Source organism: Hippoglossus stenolepis, chromosome 1 (assembly GCF_022539355.2).
Source record: "Hippoglossus stenolepis isolate QCI-W04-F060 chromosome 1, HSTE1.2, whole genome shotgun sequence".
In the NCBI taxonomy this organism is placed as follows: Eukaryota; Metazoa; Chordata; class Actinopteri; order Pleuronectiformes; family Pleuronectidae; genus Hippoglossus; species Hippoglossus stenolepis.
This window is the reverse complement of record NC_061483.1, coordinates 25,861,299-25,875,382: the sequence shown is the minus strand read 5'-3', so window position 1 is coordinate 25,875,382 and position 14,084 is coordinate 25,861,299. Positions and strand designations below refer to the sequence as shown.

The window sequence follows — 14,084 nt, the reverse complement described above, 5'->3', positions numbered from 1 at the left end:
GACAGAAGACGGGAAGAGGTGGAAAGACAAAGAGGAGAGGGCGTCAAAATAAAAGGATTATTGAGAAGAAATGAATTAACCCAGAAAAGAAAAGAAGGAGGAGAGGAGAGTGAAAGAAGGAGGAGTAAGAGAGTAAGATGGACGAGTACAGGGTAGTCATGGGGGGAGAGGAGAGACAGAGGGGGGTCAAAGGGAGGAGGTTTACCTTGCTCTGGTTCCTGATTCTGTGGCGGGGTTGTAGCGAAGGAAGTAATGGATGAAGAAGGGGAGGTGGAGTAGGTGGACGGGGAGGAGGCTGGGCGGGGGAGGGTGCGGTGAAACTGAGAAGGCATGAAGATGTCCTGCTGACTCTCCCATCGACCCTGAGGAGGAGACAGGCACAGAGACGACAGGACGAAGGCATGAAAAAGGTGAAATAAATATCAGATATGTGTACTGTTTTTATTTTTTTAACCATATGTCAAAAAAATCTACAAAAAGTATGTTACCTTATCATCCAGCAGGCAGGTTGTGGATAAATCTTGTCTACTTCCAGACAGCTGAGGATGGACAGAGATCATATTACAATATACTAGTATCATCTCATAAGCCGCTTTCAGACATGCACTGAACTGAGATTTCTGTGTTGCTGTGAATGTGTCTGAGTGGAGAATCTCCCGCTGCGTTCATATGTGAAAAGCAAACGCCGAACAAAGTCCGGGCCCAATTCTGTGGACATTCTCCGGAGTTCATGGCTGAAAATGTCTTTGTGATTTACCCTGTGGACAGATGGAGAACTTAGGCTCCGTCTGTTGCTCCTGCCTCTGCCAGCCAGTTGCTCCTTCACTGCTACCTCCTAAAACAAACACACACATTGACAGCTTGTAGTTTTATACTAGCTCTACATATATCATATCTATCGTTTTGTGTGTGTGTTTATATGCATATCTATCAGTTTCTCTATCTACCTGTCTTAGTCTGTCCAGAGTCAGGATGTTCTCCAGACTCATGACACTTCGGAGGTATTTCTCGATGGCAGCCTCTTCATCTCCTGACTGGCTGTTGTGTGCGCTGGCGGCGAGGTTGGCCAGCATCTCCCTGTCCTCTGATCCAGGGGCGTCCTGATGGGACAGAACATATCAAAACATGTGTTCAGTAATCCACTGTGCTGAAGACAGAATGTCTGACATCTTTTCATTTCCTCACCCCGGGGATGTTGGAGACCACCTCAAACGTGACCCCACAGCCTGGTATGGTGCTGCGGGTGGACATCCTTCTGAGGAAGTTGTGGGCAAAGCCTTGGCGGCCGGGATTGACGTTGACACAGATTCTCTTCCTCAGCACCAGCTGCATGTCGGCAGGATGGCTGAGCTGAACCATTACTCTGATGGTCAGGTATACCCGCTGCTCGGGCCACGCTCCACCACGACTGAGCTGGGGACATTCATGAATGGTGGAGTCCCATGATGCCTCTGCTTTCACCTGTGGAATTGACACACACAGTTTGTCAGTGAAACATAGGGACTCCAGGAATTCCTTTAAAATTGTTTAATGCAGGTTCATCCTCACTAGGGTTTCCACATTGTTATCTGTGCTACACAGCATTCAAACAAATACTGATTACATAACTTTATCACCAGCCCCACTATCTATTTCAATTTTATAGACAAAAACTCATTTGGCTGATTTTTGCAGATCAGAAGTTGCACCCACAACAATCAAATACAAACTTTAATTTGTAAAATACTAGATATTAATACTTAGTCTGACGCTATAGTTATATATAGAAAGTGTCTGCTCAGTGCAGCAGCAGGGAAGTGGAGTCTTATTATGTGACGGGAGGAGAATTGACAGACAGTGGCACAAGGTGGCGTCCCAGGGAGAAAAAGCGCCTATTTTGCAACATTTCAGATTTGACCTGATGACACAAGGGAACGTGATAACATTGATCTGCAAACTCTGATGTCTGACGAATGTGGCAGCATCACAAGATACCAATTCTAATCCACACACACACACTCACACACACAATAGATCAAAGTGTTACTGAGCCTACACGCCGCTTTTCTTGTAAAATGTTTGGTGAAATCTAGTGTTGTCACAAGTTAACTCTCCAGTGGGAAGTTTCCACACCATTTCATCCCTGATGCTCACCTCTGCATCGTAGTGTTTGACAATTTGCAGGTCAAAGTAGTCATCCTCATCTTCTCCACTCAGAGACGCATCCAAACCTCCGGCCTCAGGAACCTCAAACTGGTCCTGAGAGCTGAGGTCATCGGCTGGAGTAACAACAAGAAATAAACCATTGTAAAGCAGCCTGAGAGTAGAAAAACACTCTTTCAAGCATAAATTACTCAACCAATAAAATTGTTTCTCAATATAGATCATAATATGATGTAATATAATTATCGGTGTATGGATCAGAATTAAATGGTTTTACACCCAAAGAAGTGACGTACGTTTGAGGTTCAGGAAGAGGACAGGAGTATGCGTCTCCATGCCTGGCAGAGGAACCCTGTGAACACACATGCGGAACAGCTTGTCATCATTACGTGCATTTGTCTGTACCTTCAAGTGATGTCGTTTGAACATGAGGAAACATTCAATATATCAGAGACAGGAACACGTCCTGCCATGGGTCGCACCATTCAGCAGGCGCTCCGGGAATGCCGCTGCCAGCAGAGGGCACCATGACGGCGTTTCTCTCCTCTGTCAGAGTCAAGCGCCACTCCAGCAGCTGAGCCTCCCTCTCCATGTCATCCTCTGTCTTCTCTGTGCACACAACAATACTCAAACATTTAACAAGCCCCTCTGAAGACACTATAGATGACTACATCCCTGAGAATTAAGGGAGCAATTGTGTGTTACCTGATTTGCTGACCAGGCTTTGCAGGTGTTGGTCGAGGTATTCCTGTCTCTTGGTGAGAGCGGTTAACCACTGCCCCCGCAAACGTTCCAGATCTCTTTCCTGTCCAACAAACCAGTCACTTAATCTCCTTTGGCTTCAATTCAGCAGCAAATTGATTTAAGGTTTACTGAAATTAGGTAAACAGACACTATGGACAGACATGTATTCCACTGATCTACCTGATAACTGTCCATCTCATCTCCTTCCGGGTTTGCTACAGTGTTCCTGATCTCAACGCAGCCCACCGACACCGCAAGCACTATCTCTGCAATCAGAGGCATGGTGCCCGAGTCCTGAACTGAACGCACGTCCACCTGGATCCGCCTTGACTGACCCTACAGATGAGCAGGGAGAGGAAGTGTAGAGGATAGGACATAAGTTTAAAAATGTTTATAATATTTAGAAGTCTGCCTGTTGGCTTGAGTTAGCTTATTCCTACCTGCCGAAGCTGGAAGATTCCCCCGGTCTGTATATCTCTAGCAGGAACCACCTCCACTGGGACAAACTCTCCGTTCTCGTTTATCTCCAGGATTTGAATCCACACTTCCAGACGACGTGTTACCTCACTCCATCTGCAAAAAACAACATCATCAACACATCTTGGAAACAACAAAACACTGGTTTTGCATCAGTTGCTGGAAAACTAGTCTTGTAAGCCAGACTGAGGTGAGTGTGTGTGTTTGAGTCTACCTGTCTCGTAGTGTGCGTGTCTTGGCCTGGATGATGCTGAGGTCCCACAGGGCGGGGTTCCTGCCTGCATCTGCCTGCCTGTGGCCATAAACCTCGATGGCGACAGCCCCTTCCGTGAGGTACTCGATGAAATCCTCAGACACTGACACCGCCAGTTCCTACGGTGCCCATAGAGACCAGTGTCATATTCACAACCTGGACATGAACACTTGCCCACCACTGTTATAAAAATCGTCCCACAAATGACCTATGAAAGCTGTTAAGTTTGTTGCTATATGAGATGATTCTCCTCCCCCTCCAGTGCTCACCTTGCAGCTGTCAAACACCACCATGCAGTGTGGGTCCTTGGTGCTGGGTGACGAGGATGATGGGTCGACTTCAGGAGCCACGATGATTGGCTCAGACTGGTCCCAGAAGGAGTACTGACAGAAGACGAAGTTGGAGAGGTACTGGGGAAGACCAGTGGCCTGCAGGATCTTAATCTGCAGAGGATGCACAGGCCAACGGTCATTTAAACATATTTATAATTAAAGATAAAATGCAAAATCTGACTCTTTCTGACTAATCACAGTAGACACAAGGGAAAGTGCCACTCTGATGATGTATTAGTCTTACCATGCATATAAATTTGCGATCCTGGATCTCGGTGTCTTGGTTGTTTTCTGGTTCGTCTCCTCCAGCTATGTTGTCCTCTAAGCCGCCTCCAACCCGCACCACCTCCACATGGAGACGCCCAGCAACCTGATCACAGAGAGAGGAGGGAACACATAGACACAATGGAAGATTTAACATTTAATAATCCTACTGTCTTTATCTTTTCCTAGAATTTTGGAATAATTCATAATCATTGTAGTAACAACATTATGGTCTTAATGTGACCTTTGACCCTGACATGTTTCCCTCACTCTAGACAGGTGTCAGAGGGATCACTACAAATGGATATAATGTCTTAATGGAACAATAAATGTCATCTAGCTATCTGATAAAATGTTCCTAATTTAAAACTGCTTCAGTTTTGACCGGAAGATGAGAATGAAATGAGGGAAAATGAAGTTAAAACAGGCAGCATGGACTTTTACCTGACTGAGATATTTAGGATATAACAGGATACATCAAATTTTTTATACTTTTACATTCTGTGTAACTCAACAGTATCCCTACCTCTCCCTTCTGGTTGATGATGGGAATGGCGTACTGCAGCTTGACATCGTAGAAAAGACAGGACAGGAAAACATTGGCAACGCCGATCAGACTGTGGTTTTCCTGCTCGTCGAAGAACGGGTCGGCCCGACGGAAATATGAGCGCATCACCTAGACAAGAGAAACCGAGAATATATTTTAAATAAATGCAAGTTTTATCATTTGATCATTATTCAAAAGTTAACAAAGACGTATTTCCTCATTACATAATCAATACAGTCATTTAAAGCATGTGTACACTCCTGCTACTGATGGTGATGTCATAGTGACCAGGCAAGGTTATGTTTTTAAGACTTGAAATGACAAAGTTGCCATGCTAACTCACTGGGTTGTCTTGGTGATGTTGGTGGTAGTCCTGCCACTCCTGGTACAGCTCTCTCATGTCCACCAGTCGGTTCTCCATCTTCTCCAAGCTCCAGATCTGTTTCCCTCGACAACGACGTCGGACTTGAATCGCTGGTTCACTGAGCACAGCATCCCTCTACACACAGACACATACAAGTGTGATTAGGTTATGGATTACGAGCAGAAGACAGGAAACTTGCTCATGAGTGTGTTCGTGTTTGTGTGCGACACCTTGCGGTTTGCGTTGAGGTTGTCTGATGGGATCTGCAGAGTGACTCTGTACTCAGTGTGTCGCTCCAGCTCGTCGGCGATAAAACAGGCTTCTTGCACCAGGAGGTTTGCCCTCACGATCTGTTCCCTCAACCTTCTCAGACTCCTCACCAACACTGCCTCCCTGCAGGGGGTTGTCAGGGAAGAAGAGGAAATGTTAAATCTGCAACACAACAAGCATGCACATACCGACACACTCACAGACACTCACCTGTCCTCATTCCACTGCCTCAGTCTGCTCTGAGCGCTGGTTGAATGACTCATCCCTCCCATGCTGAGTCTCTCCAGGCTGCGGTAGTGTGACTGTTGTCCTGGACCTTGCTGGCCGGGCGTCGGCGCTCCAGACTGACCTGTGGACAGACGGTCCGGGTTCAGCTTCTTGCGGAGCTGCTGGAGTTCCTGCTCGTACATCTGCCTCTGCCGCTCCAGAGCAGAGCGCTTCTCCTCTTCATGCTGCCTCTCCAGAGACTGGAGGACGGCCTGCATGGGGTCTGACAGGACACAACAGAAAACAGTCAGAAAACAGACACAGGAAAATGAACATTGCAGTACATAGATATTTCATTTTCACAACGTGTCCTTACCATTATTGCCCAGGGCTTTCATCATGACCTCTGTTTGGGCGAACTCGTAGGAGAAGCTGACTTCACTGGAAACCTCGCTGGCTGTGTCACCATCTGCATCCAGCTGCTCGCTGCTGCCACTGTTCTTCATTACTCCACCCTCACCATACTCTTCCTCCATTCCTCGGGAACGTCGCTTAGGCAGGTTGATCCTGCAGGTAGGACGCAGGTTTATTACTTCTGATCTTTGGTATCATTTGGTTAATTTGCTTGAAACCTGATTGACAGCAATTAGGTAATAATTGCTCCATCTTCAATTTGTCTGATGTCATACGATGAAACTTTGACATACATACAAGTTTGGTATGTTTAATAATAACTTAAATAAACTGAGTAAAAATGTTGTGATATAAAATAATACATGATTAACACCAAATAGATATCCTATGACATCAAAAAACTATGGAAATTAACAACAACATTTTAACTTTATTTTCCAAACAACATAAAAACATTTAGGGATTGTATAAAATTACCTAAAGAAGTGATTGTTTCCCCAGAAGATTCGGTCTCCATGGTGAAGCTGCAGAGCGCTGGTTACTGGAGAACCATTAACACATGTCCTATAACACAATGGAAACAGCAGTGTCATTCGGATTTACTCTTAAAACCTGATGTTTCTGTTTGTTAACGAATTATTGATCCTTGCAGTGTTGCTTTCCTCCCTAAAAACTGAGAGTTGCTCAACACTGGAGCCTGGCTCTGTTATGCAACTTACCGAGCGTTGCGATAAGGGGTGAGGACAACAGCAGTGTCTGGCGTAATGTCGATGATACAGTGTTCTCCCTGGATACCCATCCCACACAGCTGGATGTCCTGAGAGTCTGCTGAACCCACTTTGGTGTGTTCCTGAGACACAACATTTAAAGATGTTTTCAGCAGAAAATTAGACAAATACTTAAATGTGACATGTGACATCATGCTCAGTGGAGTACACCTACTCCTATACCTACAAGTTTGTATTTAATTTATCAGTTCTTATCCAGGCCAATAAACATCAATATATTTAATCTTGAAAGCTGTTTGATGCTTTCCACTCCAGCAGCTACTGTCAGTCACATGACCTCTGCCGATTAGTTGTTAAAATGCAACTTCAGTTTGTATAATGCAAACAGTGTGCATTTGTATTTTCTATGTCAGCAGAGATGTGATGTTTGAATCTGAGTCAAACACAGAAGCTAAATGATTAGTGACACTGTTGTTTGGTCAATAAGAGAAAACATAAGAGATAATTAAGAAGATGAGAGCATGAGGAGCACAGTGTGTATGCACCTTCAGGTAGTACACCAGCAGTTCATTAAGAGCAGGATCAGCATTGAGGTTGACGAGAAAGCTCTTGTCATCTCCGACTTTAATCCCTGATGACTGGAGAGAAATACCCAGACTCTCTAACTGCTTCTGACGCTCCTGCAAACACACACAAGGACAAACATCATACTCACACAGGGATTAAAAAGAGAAATGCAGAAAATCTATTTAATTATTAGATTTTTGTTTGTCCGACCTGTGCAACCTCCTCCGTTTTGCGAAGCTTTTGCTCCCATGTGATGGTCATTTCTTGAATCAACTTCTCAGACTCTTCCAGGCGCTCCTTCAGCTCAGGAGCCTTTAAAGACTGGAGAAAGAAAACTGTGAATGAGAGCGGGGGAAAGCTGAGACTTTAACATGCAGATTTCTAAGATTTTGAAGCTGTCTCACCTCTGCCTGAGTGAGCTGCACTCGCAGTTTCTCTACTTCCTCTCTGAGCTCCCTGATGATACGAGCGTTGGGGTCTTCATTAACGACAGCATGGTTGACTATGCTCTTAGCTCGGTCTGCGTAACGCAGCGTCGACAGCGTCTCCTCATAATTGTCTGCTGAAGGACTCACGGTTGCAACCATCGCTGTGCGACTGTTGCCCCCCAGACAGTCCTGGACACAGGAGAGAGAGGCAGGGAGAGAGAAAGGAGTAGAAATTAGATGTGTTGCGTTTATGAGACAAAGAGAAAAATGCACAATAGAATGTATTTCCTCTCTGTGGTGGACATGCAAGTCTATTGTTTCTGTACCTTTAGCAGCCATGTCAGAACAGAGTCTCTGTAAGGGACAAACTTGGTCTTGTTTTTGGCAGTCCCCTGTTCAGCCAGCGCAGAGATCACCAGGCCGAGAGTCGTCAGAGACCTGAAACACACACATACACACAAAAACAATGAGAGGGGCTTTTCACTTGCTGCAGTGCGACTATCTGCAAGTAAATAACATCAAATTCACCAGAACTGTAACATAATCTCTATGATTTCTTACACATTTTCAGGTTCAGTGCACGTGCAGAGTGATATGACAACTCTCTATTGAAATAATACAAATGGGAAACAAATGTAACACGGCGGTAAACCATCTGGAGTTCAGGTTCAAGTAAACAGCCTAAATGGGAAAACAACCAATCATGAGTTTGTAAATGTGTGGTCGGTTTTTGCATACTTGTTGATGTTGCTTCCTTCTTTCAGTCGTTCTCCTGCGGCTCCTGTTTTTGCTGCTCGTTCACTCCCAGCCAAATCTACCAGACTCAACCGACTGACCTTTTCACCACTCGTCTAGAAAAAGAGAGACAGAGAAAGAAACGTCAGATTATTAACTTAAATGTTAAAGAGAACAGTTAAACTGACAAACTTGCTTAAATTTTTTACTTAAACTTTGCTGTATTTTTTTTTTAACTGTAACCTACTGTTCATCAAAAACTTGCTTTTTCTGTCCACAAGTCTTTTAAAACTAAGCACTTTTCTATTCAAGTTGGTGGAAATTTATAGTTAATCCTACCTCAGACTTTGTCTCTTTTAGTACTATCTAGTTACAACAGGCTATATTAAACATGAAATACTACTGTGCACAAAGAATTACACCAACCAACTTGAAACTGACATACTGTATGTAACTCAAAGCAATAAATGCCACTGTCATCAGGGCATGTTCTGTTGGTTTAGAAGCTAACAGCATCACACAGCTCGGTGGCGTTGGAGCATGACATGGTTGAGCATTTTCAATTCTGTCCATGTTTCGCCTGATCATCTTGTTACAGCTGGCACACATTTCTGATTCAGGGTAGGATTCCATATGGCAAAGAGCGATGTAATGTCCAGCCTGTTCTTTAGACATACAAATATGCTGGAGCTGGAACATTTACGCAGATCTGGATGTGCTGACACTCCTGAAAGACAGCACCGTGCATCCACATAAGGTCTGACCAACCTCTGATGGGACATTAATCACCAGAGACTCCACACCAAGACAATCACCTGCTGACTTGTCAACAGCTTTCAACTGAGCACCGCCCTGATTTGTGAGCATCAGAGCAACACAGAACCCAGAGATAAATAACGAGGCATTTACTTTTCATCAGAAACCTCCCCTCATTAATTAGCTGTGAAGTGAATTTGGGCTGGAAGCTTTGGTCCATTCTTGCTCTTTTCTCACTGTCTTTAACTTAACAGCAACCATTCGGTTCCACAATGTGCTGTCAGGCTTTGGTTTCCCATCTTTAAGTATTTTGTTGACAGTTTCGCTCTGTGTCTTTCCAAGAGCTGTTGAGGATATAGAGATCACTTCCCCATCTGTACTGTACAGATCAGATTCCCTTCAGGCCGAGCTTGACAAGCCAGTAGCTGACAAAGCTGAATGTAACACCCGATCTACACCTGCACCCAAAGCAGAACGTCCGCTGATGCAGTCCTGTGTCTGCACTGGACCGGGGACCTGCTACTCTACAAAAACATGCTGTTGACTAACTGTATCTGATAAAGAACTACTCAGGTGTTCTTTCTAAATGTAATACAGAAAAATATAAATCTTTTAAATATACATATTATTATATATCAGCAAGAATAACAACCCAGTGACCCCTGACACTGATTTACTCATATTATCATAAAAATTACAGTTAAGTAATCCTTAAGTCCTTAAGTCTCATGAGAATTGAATGTAAAACCCAACTCCAGATTATTTATTTCTGCTTACAAACACAGCTACATAAATCAACTCCGCAAATTAAGTTGAATTTCTCTTTGATTCTCTCTCTCTCTCTTTATTGCTGCTCCCTCCCTCTCATTCACTTCTCTCTCACTCTTCTTTTAAAACGAGCCAGGAACCCTGACTGACTCATCCTTCACTTTGCCAAGTGCTGGCTCATGTGGTAACTGCTGGGTCTCCACTTTGCAATGCAAAGTGCCTTGAGATGATTTATATTGTGCAATAAAAATGTAATCAAATTTCATTGAAATGAATTGAATCAGTACTGCAGAAAGTCATTGTTTTATGTAAGAAGTGGTATGTGAGTTGAAGCAGCATCTGTGTTTGACTGAACAATAATGTTCTGAAAACCCTGTCACCCTGTCTCTGTCTGTTCCTAAACCTTTGGAAGGTACGACATCATTAACAGTGTCTATTTTAAGCACCTGAAACTGTTGTACAGCAGCTAAATTTAGTCCCTCGTTCCTCCACTCGCCAAACAGTTTTAGCTCTTAAGTTCCTCAAAGGGGTCTTGGTCCCCCTGGTAAAGTTCCTTTAAACCCAAGAGCTCAATGCTGAAAAGACCCAGTCATGAAATGAACTGATACAGATCAGCCTGTGGCCGAGAGTAAAGCAAACTATTAAACAAACAAGAGATATGTATCCGTAACTCTGAGCAAAATGAGATCAAAAGACAGATAAAACCTGTTTTGGTTGTTGTTGTAAAATAATATTTGAGAGGCAAACAGATGGAGAGGAGGCAAAGCTGGTGAATGTGTACATCAGCACATACAGGGGGAAGTAACAACTTACTGCAATTCATTTATAACAACTGCTCAATGCAATAACCAGTGACTGGACCTTAACGTACAGCACCAGGCCCTTTTACCTGGTGGTGTTACACTCTGAAAGAAACATCAGGAAACCAGCTCTTTTTTTCAGTGCACATCATTGATGGATGAATGTATTAAGGACTTTTATTATGAAATGAAAACACCAAGTGGTTTTATTTATATTATTGTTTTAACTAGTGCCGGGTAATAAATCAAGATCAGATGTGTAATGTTTTGTCTAGTGTCATTCTCTGCCCATAAAAAACAGCAAAAGAGAAATAATAATGTGACATTTATTGTGATGATCTGTGTCAACATCTACTGATTTTTCTTTTTTTATCTTGGCTGGTGAGATAGTGAGGAGAATAAAATGCCAGCTCTTGTGGCATCGTCTTCCCAAATAAAAGATTCAGTTACCAGGAGAGAGGACACCAGAGTCAGTAACCAAATCAGCAGGAAGGACATTCAGCTTGTCAGCCTTGGCAGCTTTAAGGTTTTAGCACAGAACAAGTGTCAGGGCATCATAACTACACATGCTTGTCATTATGGATAAACATGCAAAAGATCGTCTGGAGTCAGCAAAGCAGGGATCAAAACAGCAAACAACTGAGGGTTTGGTAACAAACAGGGACAAAGTACTAACAGAATGAACTTTGAATGGAGTGTCTGAGCACACCATGCCACTGAAAGGAAATCCTTTGATGAGCTGTCGAGCTGCAGAATGACTCATCCAGCACTGAGTGACTCTGCTGTCTGCTTCACACAGATCCTCAGGCAGTAGATGGTGCAGATGAGCTCCACTTCTATATTTACAGTCAATCCTCTAAAGCAATTCAGTTTGATGATTTGACATAGCCTATTTTTATACACATCCAATTAGTCATGTGATAGAACAACACAAGAGAAATGTGCAAAGTTTCAGTGCTTCTCCCTTTAGAGATGGATGAGAAATGTATGCATTTTACATGTTGTCATCCTTTTCAAGACATGTTACTGATGAAATACACTGATATGCTAAAATAAAGGCAAAAGCATCATGGCTTAGCGAGGGGAGTTATATTACAGCAGATTAAAGCAGGGCTTCATAGACGAAAACAACAGTGAAATAACAATGAAGAAGATTCAGACCCAGGTAAGGTTCCTGCTGACCCACTGAGTAAAGATCAGTAGGTAAAAGACATGTCTGTGATAATCTTAATGGATTTTAATCTTCCAACTTTTCACAGACCCCCATTTGAGAACCACTGATAAGGTTCAGGATGATGAGAAGTTACTGCAGTGGAAGATCCTTTGTCTCTGTTACTATTAATAACTGGCGCCGTTATCATTGCTGATGTTATTATTGATATAATAACTGGGTACTGTTACTGTCATAAGAACAAACAGTATGACAGTGGTTAACTACAACAGCTCTCCTCTAGCTGCCCCTCTCTTCTCTCTCCCCCACTTTCTCCTCTTTATATGTGGCTGTTTACATACACACTGTGCATGAATTTAGCACTCTGGGGACTATACCAGATGGATGATAGTACGGCTTCTCATTGCCTTGGGAACATTATTTCATTGTTCAGCAGTCAACGTATTAACTGTTGTTTTCAGAAAGTATTTTGCACACTGAGCACTTTTTATTGTCCACTCGCTTCTTCAGCATTTTGAGGACAGGTCTAACATCCTCCACACAGCAACTGCTTATTAACAACAAGCAACACAATGTGGAAGATAAAACAGGTAACTGAACTACACCCCAACCGCAGCACATGACATGCCACAATATAGGCTCTGAACATCATTCACACTGTACTGAAATAAACAGGTGTCTGGTTAATTGGGGGGGCTTGAACCGGTCATAAATAAGTTTCTGTTAAGAATATGAGCTAAGTTGAAATTTTTTGTTAATTAAAAATTTAAATACATGTAATTAAAAATAAATCTATTTAGAAAGTGGAGAGAATAAAAATCCCCAGAGAAAAATAAACAACTGATACAAGCAACTACAGGATGTGTCAGCTAAGTGATTCACTCACTGACTACACAGTGTTGGCTGTTTGCTTGATGAATCTACTGACTGACTGACTTTGTGACTCTGGAAGTTCCTTGAAAACAGATCATCCTGTATCAGCTGACGGTCTCACAGTCAAGCCTGTGAATTATTTACAGGATTCACTGGTGACAGGTTGGTCTGGAAAAAGAGAAAGAGCAGCAGAGGCTAAGTGGGTCAGCGGGTACAGAGAATTAGCCATTTAGGTGTTTTCTCAGAGTTCTGGTCAGACCGCTGAGCTGACATCACCCTCCAGCAGCTGATTGATCAAAAACCCGCCAGTCACTGTTTGTACAGTCCAAGTGCACAAAATGACCCACACAGATGGAGTCTGGGACAACAGAGGACCAGAGAGTAGTTTCACGTGTCCTGGAACAGTTCAACGTCCCGGACAAACGGGAGAAATCACGGTCAAATACTATCTATTATCTGTGTCATTAACAGAGTCGCTCTATCAGTGAATGGAGCCTTAACTGCCACAAGAACAACTTGTGGCTGAGAGTGCAGCTTCATGTTGAATGTTTCGTTAGCCGTCACACTGTGGCCTATCATTGCAGCTTGCTGTTAGATTATGTTGACAGCTGATGCCTGGTCACTGCACTGACTGTGCTCAGTGAGAGACAATATTTTCATGTTCGTTGCACCGCTGGTAATTCCATCCCTCCACCCTGCTTTCTCGCAGTGTGGGCAAAACATGTTTCCTTCTCCATCCATAGTGTTGCACCTTAGCCTGGGGTATTTGCCTCTCAATTCGGGCCAGACTCATTATCCTTATTAGAATTAGACCCACTTAGTTTTTTAGAAAAAACTTGTTGAGATGTGTTTGACCATGTCTTATCTCTGTTGTTACATGAATTTTTGATGGAATGGTGGTTTGCAGTTTAAAGCATGCACTTTATAGGCCTATGGTATTGGACCCAAGCCTCAAGGAAATTAACGATCACATATTGTATATAACGTTTATATCTGAAGTGGCTACTGTTGAGTTTCTATACGTTATTTACTGTTCTCTGACAACAGAAAGAGCTGAGCTTCTTTAAAAATACTGGAATAAGTAAACAAGTACAACAATGGCTTCTCTGGGCTCCAACCCCCATGCAGGTGCCATAGCCATTGTTTTCTGCGCCCTGTGGCTGCAGAAGCAGAGCGTATACAATCCCTTTGCAGTGACCATGATCCTTTAACTCCAACTGTGACAGCAGCAATCCACACCCCGT

General features: G+C 43.3%; 1 protein-coding gene across 2 annotated transcripts in view; it reads right to left on the bottom strand.

Annotated features, from left to right (window-relative positions):
• Positions 1–14,084, bottom strand: part of kif13ba (kinesin family member 13Ba) — a 45,827-nt gene that overhangs the window by 9,821 nt on the left and 21,922 nt on the right. For both annotated transcript variants that reach the window (XM_035155595.2, XM_035155596.2), the window contains exons 9-34: positions 8,476–8,588; positions 8,064–8,175; positions 7,714–7,926; positions 7,520–7,630; positions 7,288–7,422; positions 6,734–6,864; positions 6,492–6,578; positions 5,977–6,167; positions 5,604–5,883; positions 5,354–5,516; positions 5,103–5,258; positions 4,739–4,888; positions 4,193–4,318; positions 3,886–4,059; positions 3,578–3,735; positions 3,327–3,459; positions 3,067–3,222; positions 2,848–2,947; positions 2,625–2,751; positions 2,439–2,494; positions 2,134–2,258; positions 1,186–1,461; positions 948–1,100; positions 758–835; positions 489–539; positions 206–362 (exon numbers count right to left, since the gene is read on the bottom strand). In XM_035155595.2, the coding sequence (XP_035011486.2) occupies positions 206–362; positions 489–539; positions 758–835; positions 948–1,100; positions 1,186–1,461; positions 2,134–2,258; positions 2,439–2,494; positions 2,625–2,751; positions 2,848–2,947; positions 3,067–3,222; positions 3,327–3,459; positions 3,578–3,735; positions 3,886–4,059; positions 4,193–4,318; positions 4,739–4,888; positions 5,103–5,258; positions 5,354–5,516; positions 5,604–5,883; positions 5,977–6,167; positions 6,492–6,578; positions 6,734–6,864; positions 7,288–7,422; positions 7,520–7,630; positions 7,714–7,926; positions 8,064–8,175; positions 8,476–8,588 (3,712 nt within the window). The remainder of the gene's footprint in view (positions 1–205; positions 363–488; positions 540–757; positions 836–947; positions 1,101–1,185; positions 1,462–2,133; positions 2,259–2,438; positions 2,495–2,624; positions 2,752–2,847; positions 2,948–3,066; positions 3,223–3,326; positions 3,460–3,577; positions 3,736–3,885; positions 4,060–4,192; positions 4,319–4,738; positions 4,889–5,102; positions 5,259–5,353; positions 5,517–5,603; positions 5,884–5,976; positions 6,168–6,491; positions 6,579–6,733; positions 6,865–7,287; positions 7,423–7,519; positions 7,631–7,713; positions 7,927–8,063; positions 8,176–8,475; positions 8,589–14,084) is intronic.